Consider the following 23,172-nt stretch of genomic DNA (forward strand, 5'->3'; position numbering starts at 1 on the left):
TATTTGCTGCTACCTAGTGGCATCAAACACTTATGACAGATCAGAGCCTAGGGTGTATCATGCTTTTCCAGAACTGATTCCTTTCTTCTGGTTGCCTGTTCTTTTGAGTTTATTTTCTTCTAAATAAGCAGAATTTCTACTGTGAAATAAATTTCGATATAAACTATGCAAAGATGGATGGATGGATGGATGGATGAAACTTTATGGTAATGACTTAATTATAATTGTAAGTTTGAATAATTTATCACATATTTTGTTTTATTTCTCTGAACTACTATAAACTGTGTTAAAACTTAAGTCAAATAAATGTAGATTTTTTTTTAGATTTTTCCCATTTTTATATATTACCATGCATAATAATTCTGAGAGCGTTTATTTTTTTAAATTTCATATTTATTTTTCATAACAACACATTTCTGTTAATTACACAAGCTTTGAATTATTACAGTAATGCTTTACCTAAAATAATATCAGTGATAAACATTTTTTGACATTTCATTCATTTTGAAATAGTTGTTCATCCTGGTAGGCGTATAGTACTACAACAGATAAATAAAAATGTTTGCACTTGTCCATTACTGTAGAACAATAAACAAATTGCTATTTGCAGAACTTAATGCCAAATAAAGCTTAATCAGATAACCTGGAACACCTGCTGATGTCCCTCGCTCAAGCTTCGACCAATGGAAGATGGGCCGCACCCTCTCCGAAGCCAATTGTTTGTCAAGAAGTTCATCATTCAGACGAAGGCCCAGCTTCCCCATTCAGTGCTTCAGCTGAACTTCGACCATTCTCCCTCTCTCGTAGTCTAAGCATGGGGGTAAGACTACTCTATTCCCTTTCCTAAGTCATTCATCCAAGCTCATGTTGATTTACAGCGTAATGTCTCCTGCTGGGTTCTGACAGGCAAATAACTTTTTGATTATTCATGTCAATAATATCTTTCTAATTGCGTATTTTCTCTTTGAGTCTCCAAGTTGGAAAGAATATAAAGGCTACAGTAGCTCTACCTATTGTACGGTAGTTTTGCCCTTTGGTAGTTACACTGGATAAGGTTGCTCCTAAAAATCCCCTTTGCTTCGAAACTTTAATGTTCAGTATCATCTTCAATATACCTTGGAAAAACAACAACAACAAAAAACATAACAAAATCCCTCTGCCAGTGAAAACTGTGTGTTAACGATAGTACATATTGCTTGGTAACACGTCTTAAGTGAAAATAGTATCTCGTAGTTTCTATGTGAACTGCTTTCCTTTTGTACAGTGAATATAAGTTGGAAGCACTCTTGTTACAGGTTTATGTAAGTGGAAGGTTACTGTAAGGATTCCGTGCACCCTTTCCATTTGGGACTTTATAATTAATGCCATCTGTACCCTGGGCCATGGGTACGTAAGACCCGTTAGAGTAGTTGTTGCAAGAGCAGGGCTTAAGACATAGACATGTTTTAATTAGCTTATTTCCTGTCTCAGGATCTTCTCCATCATTACACTGCTCATACACATAACAGTTTTCACTGAGACAGAAAACGGAAAGATCCTTATTTAGAGTTACGTAATCTCGGAGGACTTCATCCCCAGAACTTCCATTTGTCTGTTCTTCTGTGGAAAAACTTCCATCGGATGAGAGAAGGTCGGATGATTCTTTCCAACACTTGTCCAGTCCTGGAACCGTGTCACCAGACATGATCTCCACCACAGATGAGGCTGTTACTTCAAAGGACAGTTTTTCTGTGACTGGAGGACCCTGTGATGTAAGTACAAAATTGTTTATTTTGTTATATAACTTGTAAGAACAATAATTTAATTGCTTATTTAGCTTTAAATGTGTTTACATTTTAACATACATATACCGGTACATTAGATATACATTCAATATAAATTTCACAAATTTTTTATGTTTTTTTTTTACAGTTTTGGGTAGGGTGGCAAAAGACGGCCTCTTCTTTCCTAGGATATGGATGTTACTTGTAGCTCTTTTTGTCCTAAAATGTAATTGTTTTTAAGTGGACCAGTTACTGTATGAAAAACACCAGCAACTTTAATAAAAGAAATGGGAGGTAATGTCCTATAACTTCCCAAACTTATCCTCTACCTTTTTGGTACTTGATGAATTTTACTTTTTACTTTCCAATAACTTACTGTGTAGTTTCCCAGAACTTAACAACTTTCAGCACTTAGATTTAACTTTTCAAGAACTTACCCACCTGTAACTTTCATAAGGCTTAATGGTTACTTTTCCAAACGTTACAAGGTACTTTCTGTAACTTAGCGGATACTTTGCTGAACCTTACATTCATCTCTTGCCTTTCTTTTATCAAGTCAGGGGGGAACAGTTACAGGATGTAACTTTGGATATCCCATTCCTTGGTTTAACTGTCTGGTTCATTTTAAAGGTTGCTAAGGTATTCTCAAATGTAAAGCCTAATCTAGCACTTGATAACTTTTTTAGGGTGTTTTTTTTTTTTTTTCCCCACTGTGACTTACCTGTAAAATCTTCAAAAAGAAATTTGGGGTTTCTTATCAGACTGCCCATCATTCTCTACTCATTTATTTTAAAGCGGAAGAGCAGGGGCTTTTTCCCAAGCTCCTTCAGAACAGTACTCCTTTTCTGCTGGCTCCACCTGATATTGCACTTCTCTACCACACCAATTTTCAAATATTTTCAGTGCCGGTACTGAGTTTTTTTGGGAGTAGGTAAAAAAAGCAATTACAGGTACTGAAAAAGTAGGCCAAGGGGAGTCCCCCCTCACAAAAAACAAAAAGAGGAAGCGTATGTCAGCCACTGTTACCTGGAGTCTTAACATGGCAACATATCTGTAGAGTCTTGAAGCAGGCAAAAGTGTAAAATAAGATACTTTCTTTTGCCCCAGCTTTTTATTCCCCATGATTCACCAGGCTTTCAGTCTAAAAAAGGCTAAGGCCCTAGTTGGTCCATTCATCCCCTGGTATGACATCATGAAAAAAAGACACCATGACACTTGAACAGCTTCACTCAAGAACCAATCCTTACAGTTGAGACCATGGTTTCACATTTCGAGCCGCTAACCCCAATGAGAACTGTCTGGCTCAGCTCGGCTTTTTCTCCCTCTTTCTTGCAGGTCGCTGCTGATAAGTGGGAAGGTGATGAACACAGGTGTTCTACGTTTTGTGGCTGTCAGGACGGCTTAAAAGTGAGTGGCTGTCAGCACTTTGATGCCAGATTGTTAGCCTTACCTGGTATGAACTCTTTCAGCAGGTGTCTCTTGACATATTCTTTCTCACTAAGAGATCCTCTCTTGTATCCTAGGTTGTCTGATCCTGATTCCTCTTTGGAGAACTTCCTTGAAATGCTAGTTCCAGCCGAGAAGATCAGTCTCAGATCCACTCAGCAAGCAAAGCCAAACTGTCTGTCCCCTGGAGATCTCTCTTCAACATCTCTCTTCCAGAGCAAAGCCAGCTGACAGCCACCTGTCACCGTCCCACAGTTCGTTCCACCGAACAGGCCATGGAGGATTATATTAAGTCGATAGCCGCTGGCCTGATCCGTCTGTCTTCTTTCCCGCTGGGGCCAGTTTATTTTTTGTTGAGAAGAAGGAAGGTTACCTCCGCTCCTGCTTTGACTATATGGAATTAAACCAGATCACAGTTTAAAAAAGTACCCTCTTCCGCTCCTTTTGTCAGCCTTTAAACGGGTCCAAGAAGCCAGACCCTGGTAAATGACGTCCTGTGTGATTATCTCAACATATTTGTCTTCGTCACTGACTGAAGGGAAACGAGCAACCTGTCCTGGTTTGGACAGACCAGAAGAACTTGGCCCTACCTTCAGTCCGCCAAATGTTTAAATCCCAGGCAAGCCCACTGGTCCTTGTTCTTTTCCCGATTCAACCTCTCGATCTCCTTCCGACCCGGCTCCAAGAACATTAAACCTGATCCCCTCTCCCACCTGTATTCCCCTGAAAGATTTGAAGAGGAGTTATCTCCCATTCTTCCTCAGACCTGCAAATATGAAGCCCTCCACTGGGAGATCGAAGCTCTAGTCTCGGAGGCCCTGTGGATTGAACCCCACCCAGGAGGCGGCTCCCCGGACAGAACATACATCCCAAGTGCTATCTGGCCCCAGGTGATCCAATGCTTTCAATCCGCAAAGATCTTTGCTCACCCTGGAGTCCATCAAACCAGCTCACACGTTGGCTCTCTCTCCATCGGAACATACGGGAGTACATCTTAGCCTGTCCCACCTGTGCTAGGAACAAGCCACCGTCAGGTCCAGCCACTCCCCATCCCTGACCGTCCTTGGTGACATATTGCCTTGGACTTCATAGCTGGGCTGCCCTTGTCCCAAGGCATGGTGGTCATCTTAACCATTGTGGACCACCTTTCCAAAATCCTACCATCTGGTCCCCCTCCGTAAGCTTCCATCCGCTTTCCAGGTGCTGGTTAAGCATGTTTTTAGATTACATTGGATACCCCAGGACTTCCTCTCAGACCGAGTCCCTCAGTATACCTCCTGTGTCTGGAAGGAGTTTGCCACCTCCCTTGAGGCCACCTACACCCTCTCCTCTGGTTATCATCCTCAGAACAATGGATAAACGGACAGATCTGGTCAGACAGATCCTCTCAGCAAGTCCAGCCAAACCATCTGTTCCCTTGAGATCCCAGCGCTCTTCCGGCGCAAAGCCAGCTGACAGCCACCTGCCTCCGTCCCACGGTTCATTCCACTGAACCCAGTCCGCCCTCCATCCATCAGCCACTTTCCCTCAGTGCAGCCGCCTCTCCCGCTTCAAGAACCAATAACACCGGCCTGTGGGAGGCGCAGCACCTGCTCACTTTCCCCTGTGGATCATTCTCATCCTGCGTGGTAAGCCGAGCTTTAATACCATCAACATTTCCCTTAACCTTGATTAATATTTCTCATCTTGTGTCCTGTGCTCTCTCGTTTTTTTCTTCTGTTGTTAAAATAAAGTTGTATGCAATTTCTGTCTCCTCTGTGTGTTTTGCAGGTGGGTCAGAACACTCAACACCATGACAGAAAGTAACCACTTGGTTTCTGGAAATATTAAGGAGAGTATATGTTAGGTTCTCTTCATGATTTTAAAGTAATAGAAAGTGCTGTTGGTAATATTCTCTTGTGTCTTCATGTGTAAAATAAAACAAAACAAAAATGTGTACCTTAGTTCATTAAAAATTAATTTTTACTTTTTTGTTAAATAATTTACCCATTTCTGCTGGTTGATGTCCATCAGAAAACCTTGAAGAACTTTTTCAAGGTTGGGTACTGGTGGCCAGAAATACTGCTTGAGCTTCCTAAAAAAGAGCACAAAAAAAGAATGCTGTACTTATATTAATGTATAATTTTTTTTTCTATGAAATTTCCAATGACCTTTATAACCAGTGTTGTTTTTCACAACCATGTTAGGCTATGTTCACACTGCAGCCTGAAGTGACCCAAATCCGAATTTTTGGCCCATATGCGACCTGTATCTGATCTTTTCATGGCTGTCCGAACAACACAGATCCGATTTTTTACAATGCGACCCAGGCCGCGTGGCTATGTGGTCCTGAATCCGACACAAATGTGATCTTTTCAAATACGACCTGTGTCTGAGCAGCCAGGTTGCATTCATCCGACCTGAATGCAATTAATACCCAACAAAGGTCACTATTCTGGGCCTTGCTATGAAGAAGCAGCAAGAAAAACAACAACCATGGCGGACCATAATGCGGAGAGTAGTATTTATGTTACCCATCTTGAAAAGATTGTGTTTTTATGGTTGGGAAAGATCGCTAGATGCACTACCATCCATGATTACTTCTGTAAACACAGTGCACACTGGCTTATGACGTCATTGCGTCCTCTACTGCGCATGCGGGACACTTGAAATGCGTGACTGCAGTTCACACAGGAGATCACATACCATACCCATATATTTGCAAATGTGAACGGAGCATCAAGGCTTGCCTGCAGTGTGAACGTAGCCTTAGATTTAGTCTTAGTCTTCAGGACGAAAATTATTATTAGTCTTAGGCGCAATTTAGTCATTACGACATGTAATCGTTTTAGTCGACTAAAACTTAAAAAGGTTTGAGTCTAGTTTTAGTCAGTTATATGTTGTAAAAAAAAAATCACCTTTACAGTTTCAAATAACAACCAGATTCTTTACCAGGCTGACAGCTCTTGCCTGGATACTACAATTGGTGGAGATACAATGCTGCTATTCAGTTCATCATTGCTGTTGGGCAGAAACTTAGATTTATAGAATTTAAATAAACTTTTTATGAATTAATGCCCTACTTTATAAAAGAAATGTCTCAAAAAAGCTATAAAAATAACAAATGTAGTTCAACACATCATATTGGTTAATATACAAGACAGACAAACAAACTAACAAAATGTACAATAAAGGAATGGTTTTAGACATACAATATTTCCAAAGCTAGGTTTTCTAAAGCAAAGACTTTCTGATCTATTATGAAATATGCAATACACACGGATCAATAAAATCTTCATTGCTCCCAAAAGAGCAAAGAACAAAAATATTCTTCTTTCTACTTTGGCAATTTTGGCTTTATTTCTTAAATTTACCCCTCAGGTACCACTGCTCAGGAGTCAAAGTTGATTTACTGTAAATTTGCAGGGTTTTGATAAAGAAAATACAGAGAGAATCTACATAATCGCTTTGAAATGTAAGAGCAATCCAGACCTAAATTGAATTAATATGCAAACTAAAATGTTGAAATATTCAAAAGAAACATAAAAAATGTTTTAATGACAATACAAGGAAACATTTACATCATATTTAGGTAGATAAACACGAGAACAACAAGAAAGAAATATTCAAAGATCTATACAACTTTTCACATGGCTCTTTATGTAAAAATAAACAGAAATCAATGAAATATCTTATTTGGATATAATTTAGGGATTACTTTTGGTAGAAATTAAAGAAGGTTTAGTATCACCTCTTGTGAGCTGCAAGAAATAAAATATTGATAGTAAAGGGATTTTTTTCGCTTGGCAGAGGATGATCAGCCACATAGTTTAAGTAGCGATGGAAGTGCCATACTGCGTGAGTGTGATACCATCACAGAGCAACGTGAAGCACAGACACTGAGCTTTATCAGGGCCACTTTCCAAGAAGTGAGGCCGTGGGTATGCAGCTACCTTCTGTAATTCTAAGCAACTTCTCTGATCTGAGTAAGATTACAAATTATCAGAATCTGTTATCATGTCTCATGGTTATTTAATACATATAAGTTATTAAATGTTATTAAAACAGTTTGTCTCGAGTGATCTCTTTTCAGGGGGAAAAAAACGGAGAGAGAGCTTCAAGGTGTAGACACAGAGAGCCTATCTTTAACAGTCCCGTTTCGTTGACGAAAACTAAAACCTATGACTAGTAATGTTTTAGTCATCAAAGATCTACGTTTAGCTCGTCAGTTTTTGTTATCGTCCTGAAAAAAAGGAGCATCAATGAAATTATTTCGTCATCGTTGACAAAAACAACACTGTTTATAACTGTAGACATTTTTTAAAAAGGCACTATGTTCAAACATTGTTATTCTAAAAACAAAAACCATGTGAGAAATTTTATTTTGAATGATTTGGACACAAATACCTGAAGTAAATGAAAAAGACTGTGATGAAGCCGATTGCTATGATCAGCATGGAAACACAGATGCACCACATGAGCAACATGTCTAGAAACAATGGGATTAAAATTAGCATGATACAATAATAACCATAGTTTCATTCATGTAGGAAAACTGTTTTAATGTAGATAAACAGACTAAATATATCATTGCAATTATGTATACAATTGTGCTGCTGTATTTAATAAAATAGAGGAATATGTTCTAATAAAAGCAGGCAAACAATTATTTAGATTATTTAAAAATGTATTCTTGTTACAGTCTTACCTGTGTCATGTGTGGTTGCACCTAAAAAGACATCTGACCAGTCACTCCAAAATCCTGAGTAATTCGCCCCCTCAGGTTTAGCTCTTACCCTAACACTGAACTGGCAGCCTGATGTCAACTCTGCACATGTGCTGGTGTAAGGCACTATTTTCTGTGGGCCAAATAATATGAGACAGAACACAGTCATGATTATTTGATATATAGCAGAACCTTTTTACTTCAAATTTGTCTTTGTTTTCATTCAAAACATTTTAGGCAAATTCTTTGCAGTTTTGTATTTGTGAGCATTAATCAAATTTATATAATGAGAAATGAATGTATAAATACATTTAAATTAGCTTATTTATCTTTAATAATTACCTTATTTATTTAATACCATTATATTTTTCAGATTTATTATTAAATTATTTGTTTTTCATATGTATTTTTTTTCCCACTTTTTTTCCTGTTATTTCACTCCATTGATTTCTTCAACCCTATTTATTTGTGCCTGTCTTTTTCCTTTTTTGCCTTATTATGTAAATGAGGAGGGATTGGTCTTTAGGAAACAGCTCCTGACCATTGGTTGGTTAGACTGCATAGGCTCTACATGCCAGGCATAGGCTCTACAGGCCAGTCTCAATCACAACAATGATTGCTATGAGGTTATTAGTTGACAATGAGAACATATTCATCCTTACTCCATAACGCACTAACCAAACAATTATGTTCATGTTGTACTTCAATAATTTTTTTAAACAAAAGCTTAAGATCCTCATTTCCCCAGAGCTGCTCATAAATGAGAGGGAGGCTGAATTTGCCTCTTCTGAATTAATTAGAGCCTGAAGTTCACCTTTAATCTTTTTACAGGATTTTGGGGCTTCCTGTTTTACCATTTGTAATATCAGTCTCTTTGATTAGTCGTCAAATTACCCCTTGTGGCCACATCCCAGAAGGTTGGCTACAGTCCTTCCCGCTGAGGCCTCAGGTAAATCCTGGGATGATCCCAAAAAATCAATTCCAAAACCCCAGGCTCTTCTAAATAATATGTGCAACTGTAGTCACAGGAACATGAGATGGCCCTATAGTTGTTGTGTTGTTTGAAGCTGGTCTAAAATAATAAGAGCTCATCAATGCTTTGGCATTGCAGAACCATACATGAGAAATCACACCCTAGAAACACCAGCCTGGGTGGGGCTAGCAGACCGTACAGCCCTTAAATAGCGAGCCTGCGTCACTTGCTGTCATGATCTGGCCTGTTTGCTCTCCCCTAATTAGTAATTCCTATCACCTGCCCTCTTCTTTCCCTGCCTCAATTATAATTTATTCCCCTCACCTGGATGCTCTGGTTTATATTCAGTTCAGCCTGAGCATTCAGGGCCAGATCATTGCTTGTCTTTCTGTCAGTCTTTCTGTTCAGTTTTTATTTGGTTCATGTCCTGGATCCTAGCTGCCAGTGGAAAGAGGGTTTTAGTGTTTGTCTCGTCTCCTGATCGTCCACTGTTCCTCCCCTGTGGAGTCCTCTGGGTTTTTGGCTCATTATGGGGGGAGGTTCAGTTTTTATCTAAGTAAGCCTGGCTCCTGGGTGGAGACCAGTTTAAAGTCTACTTCAAGTTCCGGTTCCACGTCCTGTCTCGGCTACCCTCTTCCACTGAGCCTGCCTGTCTGCACCTGATCCTGTCTGCTCCTGTGCGTGACCAACTGGTCATGCTTCTGGTCCCAGTAAGACTCTGAACCCTCCTGGAAGCCTGTGGATGCCTGGAAGTCTGGATCCTGCCTCCTGTCTCTGTTCCTGCCTGATCTGGATCCTGCCTGTTTCTGTCTGTTCCTGTCTGTTCTGGATCCCTGACCAGGATCAGCTTCCACCATCACCTCTGGGACTGCAGCACTGGGACACTTGTGGTCTGGACTGTTAAACCAGAGTGTCTGAGATTGGGCGGTGCCCCGCCCCCCCTGCCTGCAGTGTCCGCGAGCCACAGCTCCGCTTTTGTTTTGTTTTTATTTTAATAAACCTTTTGAACTTTCCTACTGACTGTCTCTCCTGAATACTGGGTCCATCTGTCCTCGGTTCATGACACTTGCAGGCATGCTAGAATTTGGCAGTAGGTGTAACAGCACCCAGGTGGAAGAGGAAACACATTCCACCAAATGTAAAATTCCACTGGTTTGCTGCATCTTTGTCACACTGACAGAAAATCACAATTAAGGTATTTGAAAAAACTTGGTGGAATGTAGGGTCCTCTTTGAAAAAGTTTTATTTGACCATTGTCATGACCCTGCCCTTGGTGGACTTTTTGAGTTTTCATTTACATTTATTGTTATTCTGTTTTCTTGGTAATGGTTTGTTTTTCATTTGCTGTCATTGCAGTTGTTTTCTACTTATTTTTAAGCAGTGCTGTGATTTTTTTTTGTTACTCTGTTGCTCTCTTGTGCCAGTTTCCTTTACCCTTGGCTACCTTCTAGTTACTTCTATACACACCTGCTCCATATCAGCTCATTAGCCAATCCTTTGTTCTGTTTCCAACATATACACCACCTCTACAGTTCCTCATTGCTGGTTTCTTATTGCTTCCTCCCTGTGTTCTCTTTCTCTTCTCTTTTTTTAGGTTTCTTTTTTGTTCTTGGATTTTTGTCTCTGTTGTCTCTAGAACCTCAGTTAAATCAGCTAACCTTATCTTTGCCTGCTCATCACTGCATTCCGGTCCTCTAAAACCTCCACACAACCTGACAATCGTATACATTTGTTTTAAGAAAGGGGCAATTGTTTAATGTTAAGTTAACCTATGCCACAGATCTACAGCCACGCACATTGGGTGTTACCTTTTCTTTTCCATCGGAGGGAAGAAGCCTTCCCATTCTGGTTTATTTCCCCCACCCCACACACAACTTTAATCAAGACAGCTTCCACAGCTGCGAAAGAGAGTTCATTGGGTCTGACACTTGATAGTTAAGGGTAAGGGGCTAGTTTGGGATTCAGCCATAGGCCCACCTACTAATTACAAGATTGTAGACACCTGTGATGGCATTTTAACTTAGCATGTCCCTTTGGTCAGATTATTTCTATTCTTTTCCAGAGGCACCATCATTTTGTCCAGATATGTTTAATTTTTAAATCATTCTGTTGAAGCATGGTTGAAATGCAATGTCTGACTGTCATTGGTTTTTCTTTCATAGAATTTTCTGTCTTATTATTTAGAAGTATTCAAGTTACTTCTGTGAGACTCATGGGTTTTTCTTTCATAAAAAAGGGGTACCCACACATTTTGTACATGTGTGCTTTTAATTGTTTTGAGAGTCCTATAAAAGATGCATCTACAATATTCTTTTTAATTCCCTCTTATCAAAAGACTGACTTTGATTTTCTATTTAAAAATCTTTGTGTAAACCTAAACTTTCTTAAAAGCAACTTACTCTCAGTTCTTCACCTCCTTTAATCTGAATGTTAACCTCATACTTTAGATCGCCAGACAAAGAGGGTAGAGGAGCTTCCCAATTTAAGCACAGCTTTTTCTTTGTCAGTACTCCTTTCAGCTGACTTGGTGGGACACTTTTAACTGTGAACACAAACACGCATAAGGTTATGATGCAGTCTTACTGTATTTTATGATACCACATGGGCTCTAAGGAAAACAGTGACTTACTTGCCTGCATTGGTAAATACACTGAGCACTAGGAAAAATTCATGAGGTGATCTCTATACAGTAAGTGGAAATATTGCATTTTGCGCGGATTGTGTCTCTTAGATCTCATCAAATGATGTACATATTTGTTGTATTTATGGGGGAAAAATGCTAAAAGTATTTACTTCTGCCAAGACAGTAATGTTCAAAGTTTTAAACAAAGAATCTAAGATGTTTTACTAAAGTAGAACCCAATTTCACTTACTGGACTGGCGGAACAGGAATTCTTCACTGAAGAACAATGGTTTGATCCCACTTGCGGTGCTGTTGAGCTTGACCTTTATTTTTTCAAATGTGTCTACAGGAAAGGAACATGTATCCGAGACATTTCTTTCTTCATTACATTTACTCCACTCAGTCCAGCCTGAAGATTTTCTATAAGGAGTAATTGGGGGGAAAAAAATAAATGAATTTCATAACTAAAATATGTGAGTTTTTTCACACAATTTACAATTTTGACAATATGAACACTTCTTTTTCATGTAAACATATATTGTATGTATGTAATCCATGCAGTCATAAGAGATAGCTAATGCAAATTTTTGTGTTGTAAGATTATGTAAGATACATTTCACTAAATTTAAAAATAACTTTTAATTATTTTTTCCAGTTTCTAAAATTATTAAAATTTTTCTTCAAATATACAATGTCACACATTACGTTACATTGTTTTCACATATTTGTATTGTTGGTGGTGGGGGGGTGGCTGGATGTCTTGCTATGCATTTTCTTGACAGTGAGGTAAAATTAATATCCACACCTTCGAAAAATTTATTTAAATTATATATTTATATTTATCATATTTTATTTATTTATCAAAAATAATATCATTTAGGGATTTTTTATTATAGTTTATCTTTTATTATACGTTCATAGTAAATTAACATTTCAGAAAAAAGTGGGAGTGTTGAATAAACTTAAATGATGTAAATTATTTTAGATATAGTGTGTCATGATAGAAAGTAATGTCAAAATACATGGTTTCAGCTTAAATATTTGGTGTTTAGTAAAAACAGTTCTTAAACTATTGCACCAGACTGGTTAAACCACCACTGGGGGGGTCCTTGGCAGCACTTCAGTCTTAGAAACAATGTTTGATCTTGGAACTCATCTAAAAAGCACAAATAAGGGATGAAGGTTTAGGAGGTTTTAGGCACAAATATACCTCCGGACACAAAATCCATTTTGTGCAGGTTCTCTATTTGTTTTTCCTTTTTAATTATACAAAAGACTAAAAGCACATGTCCTCTTGCATGACTGCTTTATAATACCTGCAAGGTAATGATAGCCTTGATTTAGAGGTTGTATTTGTAAAAATGCTTGAGAACAACTTAAGCATATATCAAAGCTGGAAAGTCTTGGATTTATTTATTTGGATTTTTTTTACCACATAAATTATAGAAACTTTTTTTTTCTCCAATCCATTGTTACATTAAATATAATGAGAAAAGAGAAATCATTTTTGAATATTTTTTTTAAATTGTATCAAGTGCCTTAAAACAATATAGCGGCTGAGAATTGGCACAAAATAAAAAACTACATTGAATTTAATCGGGGGGAATTGGCAAAAAAGAAAATTTGAGATATGACATTTGTACATAAACAATGTGGTAAAAAGCAAGAATAAGTGCTGTATATTGGTACCTCAGACTGTGAAACAGTTTGTACTCTGAACCATATTTGGTGCCATCCCAATGACAAGTAACATGTTGCAGGTCAGAGGTGTAGCATACAAGTGAGATATCATCTAAAAGAGAGTGGGTTTTATTATACAGTATACATTTTTTTTTTTTTTTTTTTTATAGTTACAATGTACATATGTGTTCATGTGCAGGCATTCAGACAGTCTGTGTTTAATCAGACATACCTGCTGTTTGGGGAACTTTTGCTTGTACAGGTATAGACCAGGCACTCCAAATTCCAGGTTTACCACTTTTCACCGAAGCTTGGACCTCAATCACCTCACCTGGTACCAGAGAGGAGAGCAGAAATTTGTCCTCATTCCCCTGAAAAAAAGTCAAATATGTTAAAGGTTTACCTTAAACTACTCAAAAAAGTGTGACTTTTTTTGGTATGACTATGACCTGGATGACTAAGTATCCTCACCAGAATATTGTTTCTGTTCTTATGTTTCTTTTGCACGATGTAAGTGAAAAAATATTTTCCTCCTTCAAAATATGACCCTGTTATTTGTGTTTTTCCGATGGAAATATTTATACCATCAAACGGATTTTATTATCAGGCGAAGATAACCTTGATGGCAAAACTGGCAACAAATGTTTCTCTCATCTCTGTAGAGGAAGTTTTCTTGAAATGATTTCCTGATTTAGTTTCCTGGTAATTAGGATCAGATGTGATTCACTTGAAATGAGATTAATCACAGATATAGTGGTGCCCAGTGGTTAGAGCAGAATGCTTGCATTCTGAGAAGGCTTGCAAGTTCCTTGTTTGATCCCCACAGACTGCAGCTCTACATCAGACCCTGAGCACTTAGATGTATCCCGCCGCCCCAAAGAGTGATGTCTTAAACTTTTTTTTTTTTTTTCGGATCTAAAGAAATTGTAATAGATACGTTGGCTATTTCTACAAGGGTTGATCTCAAAAGTGGAGCGGTTGTATTTTAAGAGGATGGCTTGGATTGCTTTTATGTTCCATAAAATGTTTTGTTTTAATATTTATTAGTCAAATTTGGATTATTCTGTAAGGAGGCAAAAATCTTTAAACAGCACCGTATTGGGAAAGTCTAAACAAAACAAATTAAATAAATATAGAAGCGAGCAAAAAATGAATTAAATAGGGATACACTTCACCTCTTTTGTTTGTTCCCCAAGTTTCATGGAAGAGTAATGAATTCTATATCTCTTGTTTAGTATGCGCTTTATATATTTTGTGTCCAGAGAAACTTTGAGTTCTCCCACTTTGTCATTTGGCTGTAGGGAGACATTCAATGGGGGCTCCAGAAGACCTGCAGATAAAAAGATAACTGTGATGCAAATTATTTTTCTCACTGCCAATCCTAGGACATACAGTTGATGACAAATGAACAATGGAAAGGCGAATACAAAGATTGAAAGTGATCTACAGCCTGAAAACTAACCAAATATTTCCAAAATAATATTTTCTATATTCTGTATCTCCATCTCTCTCTCTCTCTGTTTTTATATATATATATATATATATATATATCTATATAGATATATCTATATATCTATATAGATATAGATATATATGTGTGTGGAACTAAAAAAAGAAAGTGACCACAAAATCTGTGAAAACTAAAGAAAAGCCAAATGATGTTTTATCTTAACAGCCCTTTCTGATCATTTTATACTTATAATGTTGTATTGTTTAAGCAAGTTTCTTACAGTAGTCCTCCACAGAGACTGTGCGGTTGTACAAAGTGATGTTTTTGGTGCGATCCACCACTTGGATGTATGTCTCTGTGTATAAAAAAACCTCCTCCGCGGGAAAAGGACAAACATGCAGCAAAGTTCCATTTTCTGTTCCATGGATAGACATTTCACACTTCTTGCTCTTGCTCAGGTCACTTTGATGTGAGCACAAGATATATTTACAATTAATGAAAGATTTACAGCAAATGTCACATAATTATAGACAGATTAAATTAATAGATTTTGACATACATTTCACAATCATAAGACGTCATCTAATCAGTTGTAAATCATTTTAAAGAGCAACTTCTTTAAGGGATTTAAACAACAACAACAACAAAAAACAGCAAAATGGTAAAAGGCTTTCATCGGTAGGGTGCTATTATCAAGTACATGGAGACCAAAGGCTTCACACAATAAACAGCAGTGGAGAAACCACTTTTAGTCCAATATCAAAAGGCTCCATATCCATGTTTGATAATCATATGAAGTCTACCTGTTCTTTGTTAACTTAAAATACATTCAGTACTTATTTGCTAAAAACCTTGACTCTCACTCTACACCAATAGAAAAAAATCATTTATTGTCCCACAATGGGGAAATTGTGGTCAGTTTCGAAGACTTAATGATCTTTTCAAAAACAACTCTAAAAGCTTTAATTATTCAGACACTATCCTTTTAAAGAAAAATAATTTTCTTGCTACTCAAGTCTACAGTTTGTTTAACATACCAAACTGCCATTACCTTTAACAAAGAACATGCTAACAACCGTCTAAAATTGAGGCAAAATATTGCGATTTTTTTTTTTTTTTTTTTTTTTGTTCCTTGGAAAGATAAGCAGAGGTTTCAGGATTGTCCTATAATAATTTTTTTTTAGCAGAATGAGGGGCTGCTTATGTTTTCTTTTGGCTTTTTTCAAACAGTTATAATAGTATGCCATGTGCTGTTTTATCAGGGAATGACCATTTTTAGTCGCTAAAAGAGAAAATCATATTCTTAATTTTGACTTTTTACATCAGCTATGGCAATTCTGGTTTTCAAGAGCTAAAGGTATTGGACAGGGCAAGTACACACTACAGTAGATTTGATAAATGGGTATGCCTCTGCAGACATTAAATAACAATTGGGTTGAGAACACTAGCTGCTGAGGACAATGGTTATCTTATATACCTTTGAGATGTATAGAGAAGGTCGTATGTTCTGTTGTCTGCGGTCTCAAAGAAGCAGGTGAAATCCTTTCTTGTCCGAGTGAAACACTTTGGATTAGCTATATCCTTCACAAGCAAAACATCTGATCCAGAAATCAAATAACAAAAACAAAAATGACATTTTGACAAATGTTCCTGATACAAGACAAGACTGTAATCAAAAGACAGGGAATGCTGTTTTGTTTTTGTATTACGCATAAAATGTTTTACGATGCTAAGAATTGCCTCTAAACTTAAACAAGAAACAAGTAATTTAAACCAGTCTGTAAAGAAAACCCCTATAAGAATACTTATTTCCTACTGTAATTCGCTGTTGACTCTCTGATTGGGATGCTTTGCTCTTACTCTATATACTTTTTAATGCTCCCTTTTGCTTTTGGACAATATTTAGTCTTTTTCCTGTGTCATTTCACAGCTGAGAAGCATCCAATGGAGCAAGGTCTGGACCTTTCACCATTCCTCTTCACACAATAAGTCCTTTTTTATGCTCACTTCACTAAAACCCACCCCGAATTGTTTGATATGGCCTTAGGTTTGGAGAGTCAGATGCTCAAAGGTAGGTGGTCATTGAAGAAGATGTATGTGAAAAATTACCCAAACCTTTAGTTCATCATCCTGTTGGTTAAAAGTCTAATTCTTTATCCTATTTCAGTTTCTGAAATGCCACATTCTAGACCTCAAATAGACTGATACTTTTAGCTCTATTGACATCATGCAATTACTAGGTTTCCATTGCTTTCAGCAAACAAAGGGCCCACAGCATCACAGATTCTCCACCATGTGTTGGCTAGAGTTGGTTATTAGGTGTTTTCTCCATATTTAATATACTGGTTTCTGTATGCAAAAAGGCTACAATTTATTTGGAAAGAACTGTTAGTCACACCATTAAAATGGAGGAAGACATCTTGTTAAAGAATTTGTATCATATTCTATTTTTACTTAATCTATAAATTGGTATCAAATAAACTGTTAACATTTCCTTGAGATTTTCCTGGTAAGCTGGTGAGCTGCTGAGAAATGAAGTAATATTAAGACTGTTAAGGCATCCCTACCCAGTATTTCAACAACTGTGGACCTCCAAAAAATGTTGTTTTGGGAATAACATTTTAGTTATAAATACCATTGAAGAAGGATACCTTTGGACCAAGGTTGCATAAATACATTTCTTTGTTGTTTTACTGCAACGAGTTATCTTGTTTTGATAGTTCTATGTATGCTTCTGCAAGTATCTATCATCTGCATGATGTTATCTAGGTTTCACAAATATGACTGCTAAGGGTTGAATTTAAAAATCTATGCATGCAGTCTGACAGAAAATAAACAGCAACCACAAAAACAAGATTAATAAAGTAACACTAGAGAAGTAATATTTGCCAGCATTTTATCAGCATCTCACAAACAAACATTTCCCACAGAGGAGAAAAGTACAGCTGGGGGTGATAAAATTTCAACCTCTCCAGAAAATTAAAAAATGTTAAACCCTACCTTGCTTTGAGACAATCGGCTTATTAGGAGCATTTTGAAGTATCACAGCCATTAAGTCAAGATGAATCAACAAGCTAATGAGCATTATCTTCCATATGCAAACCAGAGTCATCACTAATTGTGATATTGTGCAGTCAGTCCTGATTTAAGCTCGGCTGACGTCTGTTTCAGTCGTTTCTGCAAGGTGTAGTTTTAAGTGGGAGTGCGTGGGTGGCGTTAAACAGTTGCATAGGGGTCCAAACAGAAAACTAAGCCAGAAGCAGGAACTGGGCTTTATCCTTGTTGGACGATATCACCAAACAAGGCATTTGGGGAGGGGATATATACAGTACACTGTATGTTCCCATATGTTTTACACAAATAGCATAGAAAATGACTGCTCTGGAATAAAAAAAAACTCTCCTAACTTCCTCTTGTTGGGATTATGATTAGGAAAAAATTATTTTTCTTCTGTCATATAAATAAAAAAGTTTTGTAGTTTACTACAAAACTTTGAAATAAACAAAGACACTTTTAAGTATATAATATATTGCAAGCTTGCAAGTCATGAGACAATATGCCTTCCTGAAAAAGGATATAAAAAGTTACGCAGAGAAAACCGTGTGTGCTGATTAACCACATCCTGACCTACTGCACAGCAGCAGTACAGCAAAGATGGTTTAAATACTGACAAATATAGGTATGCCCCACTTATTCATAGCAGATTTAAAAAGTTCTTTTTAATTCAGGCAAGAATTTTTTTTTTTCCTAAGGAAATGAGATAAACGATTCTCAAAAGATAAAGTAATACATACAGTAATTTGTACCAGTTACAAAAAAAAATGTAGTTTTTAACTTGCACTTTTGTTGAAAGGGGAGGTTAACATCCCCTTTAACCTCCATTAGCATGCTTTTCTAATGGATAGGATTTTGTATGTGGGAAGGGCTGCTCTCCATCAACCTAATGTTTTGGTTCCTCACTAGTTTATCTTTCAGATTACTGGTGAGACAGAATATGATTGTCTTTATCCATGAGAGATGGTAACATAGATGGAAAAGTTGAAGTAAATAATGAGGAGTCTGATGCTTCAGCTTGTATCATTTTATTGATATACCTGACCAAATCTAGGCAGGATGGTACTATTCCATTCTCAAAATTTTACTTCTGCCCACTTCAGCATAACTTGATTATCAGAAAAATTATGTTCTGAAATATATCCCATGGCTTTGTTTCAAGCTGTATGGAATTACATTAAGTCATTGGGAATTTAAAATAATATGTTTAAAAAATAAATCTAATATTAATATTTTCTATTGAAGAGGGTTAGGGCTGAAAAAGAGTCTGACTGTCTTTCTCAGACTTTAATCTTGTGAATCTGATTTTCATCTCAGAATTCTGACTGTAATCCGTCAATTCTACCCTTTTTCTCAGAACTATGAACGTAATCCCATAATTCAGAATTTATTCTCAGAATTGTGACTTTGATATCAGAATTATGACTTTTTCTTAGAATTCTCATTTTAGTTATACAATCGTGACATTTTTCTCAAAATTGCTATTCCATTAAAGGGCGAGCAGAAGATAAGTTAAACAAAAGAGCTAGTTAAGTTATGGTAGTTCACTGAGATAACCTTTCTGTGATTTTTTGGTTGACACCTTGGCGATGCAAAATGACGCTTAAACAAATATGGGAGTCGACAAAGTAAGTTGTCATGCTGTACAGCTGGAATCTCTGCCATTAAAGCAGATTGCTCCCAACTGCTTCCAAATCCTTACTTGCATAAAGGTCAAAATACTAAGATTAAGAATTCTGAGGAAAAAAAGTCAGAAATCCGACTTTTTTCCTTCAGAAGTCTGAGTTTTTTTCTAGCGGATCCTCTTTAAAGGTAAGGTCATGAAAGCTAATTTATTTAGCGCATTTTGGTAACAAGGCATTTCAAAGTGAAAGAAGAGAGAGAAAAGTTAATTGTAGTGGCATAGGTTGGATTCATTAAAAAAATTAAAAAATAAATAAAATTATCATATGGAGAAAATCTAAAGAATTTTGACTACAAATTTAAACTAATAATGTTTAGATAGCAGAGTCACAGGCCACTCTAACAAAATACTAAGTTTTTAATTCGGATTTAAAGTAACTCAGGTTTCAGCATTTTTTTCCAGATTAGTGGAATAAAAGAACTAAAACCTCTTCACATTGCTGGGTTTTGGGGATGAAGGGTAAACTTGAGCCAGAAGACCTGAGAGGTCTGGGCAGTTGTTAGACTGAAAACAAGTCTGTAATGTAATTCAGTACTAAGCCATTATGTGATTCAAAGATTAACTGAAGTATTCCTTTATCACCGATGCAAGGGGAAGCCAGGGTAAAGACTTCAGAACTAGGGGGATGTGCTCCAAGGCACTTTAAAGATACAATACAACCAGTTCATAAAGTGACTTTGGTTCAAATTTTTCTATTCAAGGAAAAGCATCCGATTACATCAACTTCTTGAATCTTCAGCAATCCCTCACACCGAGCACGCATTTAGCGCCAGTGGACAGGAAAACTCCATTAGGTGATTGGGCAACTTTGCTACTGTTGTGGCAGTACAGAGTGGCAGGCAGACTTCTAATTGAGGTTTAAGTTCTGATTGGCTTCTTGCTTTGTCTTCCCCGGCTTTCCACTTCCATGTTTATCGGTACCTCACAGCAGACCTAATATATTGCAGACCTGCACCCAACGCCTGTCGGAATTGACTGTAACCTGTATAATAGTCTTTCCCTACTAAGCTAAGCTGGACTGCAGAGTTGGAGCAGCAATAGGGCTATAGACTGCCCAGTTCAGTCATCACAGAAAGGCCATATTAAAATGGGCTAAAGGAGTGTTCTGTTTTCTTTCTTTTCTGTCACACCTGTGGTAATGGATTCCCTGGTAGTAGTTTCTTCTTCTATACAGGTGTTCCTTGACAGAAATACAACCAAACTGACTATATTGCCCGTATAAAGGGAGTTCAGATGGCATGTATTGTGAATTGGTACTAAATAAATAAAATAAATTGACTTTAATTGAATTCTTTCTTAGGTGCAAAAATAATTCCTTTACTTTAGATTTGAGTCAGTAAAAAAAAAAAAGGAAAAAAAATTGCCATATACATGTAATTTTTTCTTCTATGCATTTTCCCACAACTTTAATGGGTTCATAGCCACCTGGTTGCAATGTTGAGCTGTGGGTCATTTGCATATTTATCTCAACTTAAATTGTTGTTTACAGAATGTAACTTAGGAGGATCACTTGTTACTGTTTAGAATTATCTCTAAAAAGAAAACCAAAATTGTTGGTTAAGAAAAAATGCTTTCATGAGATGACTGTTTATGGTAAACTGATTAAATCATCCATGATCTGTTTTCTGAAAACAACACATTTCTCATTGCTATCTTTTCATAAGTTAGGCAACTATCTCTGAAAGGTATAGTGGAGGATTTTTGCGAATTTTTGAAAAGACCACTTAAAGTCCACTTAAAACTAAAAAAAGAAAAATGCACATGCACAACCCTGTGCCTGCTCCAGAGAGGGAATGACTGTTAAACATGTGTAGAGCGTGCACAAAGCCATTTCTCCTCATGCACGCTCTGTTTAAAAGCTGCTGTTTTTATTGCTCATACAAGCTTACTTTCTAAAAGAAGATTTGCAATTTTTCCACTATGTCAGACTCACCACTGGTAAGTGAAAATGGGGACGTGCATGTACAACAGCCTTACGTGAACATATCACCAGAATGATTGAGAATTAGGAGGACCATTAATTTTGATGATCCACTTGGAAAAAGAGCGTCCTCCACTTTACCTTTCAGTGGTTGGTTATCCAACGTAGACGTACTGTTTTACAATATGATAGAACTAGAGGATATTTTTATTAAATGCATTTACGAATGAGATGGCTCTGCTAAAATTATCAGTGTCACCAATAACCCCTTTAGAATCATTTTCTACCAATTATGCTGGTGTCTGTTTCAGTTCCTGAGCTACTTTTTACTTCTTATCTATAAGAATGCTTTCAATTGTTTATTATATTCTGTAAAAGTAAAGGCCTCTTTAACATTTCATACATCACAAACATAATTGTATTTTATTGGAACTCATTCAAGTATTGTAATACTGTGACATATGAAACCTAAAACCTCCATGTCTTAACATGTGGGTGGTCTGTTCATGGCAATGTGCCGTGATGATTTCCATCACACATTTGCAAACGGGTGACAAATTAGGTGTTGGTTTGACCAGAGCCCTCTTTTCCATGTGTTTGATGAGGGAAATGGCTTCAGGCAAACTTTTAAACAGGGAGCTAATGATTTTTTTATGTGGTTTTTGTCCACCCACTCATCCACAAAAGCCAGAATTTTTGGTGTTAAAGACCTATTTTTCTGCCTACTGAATTCCTTTGAGTCTGGGATTTCTGCAGCTTTTCTTATGTTCTTATCCAATCTGAATTATTGATGCTATAAAGCTTTAAGTGTTTACATATAACCATTTTGATTCTGTCATCGTGATTGAATGATGCAACATGGAACCCCCTCCTCACCAATTGTTATTATTCCACTTGCTCTATGAGACCATGTTAATGCAACCTTGTGGCTAGTTCTGTGGGGTTTTCTGAAGTATTTGTTTTCAGCACTTATTCAAACCGCTTAGGTTATTTAAAAAAATTCTTCTACTTTGAACATGCAACTTGTGGTCTAAATCTATTAAAGAAAATATTTTTTAGGCTCAGACTACATGCTAAACAGTTGGTATAAAATATTCATAGAGATAACATCATCAGGGTCAATAGTTCAACTAAACTACTACAAGTTTTAAAACATAGATTCCTGAATGACAAGGGATAACAATAATCCAAGAACCAATGCTGTTTTGTTCACTTGTTAGAAAACCCTTAGGAAGCTTGCCCACAGAAACCATATTTGACAGACAGCTCCATGCATACGGTTGGTGTGTGGAGGAAACCAAGTGACAGATCAGCCTAGTGCAGCTGGGCAGTTTAGTCTTCCTCTTTTTTTAAGTGTCCTGTCTCTGCATCTCAGGCATACTATTTTAAGGAGTTGGTTTCCTACCGATGCCAGGGTAGTTTTGCTCTACTAAAAGAATATCTTAAAATGTAACCCTAATTGTGTAACTTACTTTACTAAATGAAAACTGCAAATCAGTATTATTCAGCACTATACCATCCCCTTGTATTCTGCCTACTTTTAAAAAGAGAAAAAGATACAAACCTTGTCAACAACAATCTTCCATAAAATCTTGCAAGCTCCTGATTGACTTGTAGATAGAATCTAGTGGTTGACAGCTCATAGTGACTTCTGTTTACCTTAGTTCCTCTTTGATTGTTTTTTATAGGTGATTTTGTGTACTTTCCTTTATCCATTAGACAACATTGTGTGTGTTGGCAGGCATTTATTTCACAGGGAACTGTTGAGATTGCCAATAAGTATGATAACAATTCTGTAAAAAAGAAACCAGAACAAACCAAAACAATTACATGTACGTCCTAAAATGGGACCCCAACCCCCCAACCCCCCCCC

At 37.0% G+C, this 23,172-nt stretch overlaps 1 protein-coding gene across 1 annotated transcript; it reads right to left on the minus strand.

Annotated features, from left to right (window-relative positions):
- Positions 1-822: 822 nt before the first annotated feature.
- Positions 823-17,887, minus strand: mpl (MPL proto-oncogene, thrombopoietin receptor). Its single transcript, XM_038295036.1, has 13 exons — positions 17,641-17,887; positions 16,118-16,238; positions 14,921-15,102; positions 14,366-14,520; positions 13,423-13,561; positions 13,200-13,302; positions 11,761-11,936; positions 11,283-11,429; positions 10,322-10,327; positions 7,897-8,040; positions 7,596-7,677; positions 5,196-5,283; positions 823-1,744 (listed from the first exon to the last, which is right to left on the minus strand). The coding sequence occupies exons 1-13, from the start codon at positions 17,750-17,752 to the stop codon at positions 1,298-1,300; spliced, it is 1,902 nt and encodes a 633-aa protein (XP_038150964.1). The 5' UTR covers positions 17,753-17,887; the 3' UTR covers positions 823-1,297.
- Between the last annotated feature and the right edge of the window lie 5,285 nt (positions 17,888-23,172).

The sequence above is a fragment of the Cyprinodon tularosa genome, unplaced genomic scaffold (assembly GCF_016077235.1).
Source record: "Cyprinodon tularosa strain WSP-4 unplaced genomic scaffold, ASM1607723v1 ctg35, whole genome shotgun sequence".
In the NCBI taxonomy this organism is placed as follows: domain Eukaryota; kingdom Metazoa; phylum Chordata; class Actinopteri; order Cyprinodontiformes; family Cyprinodontidae; genus Cyprinodon; species Cyprinodon tularosa.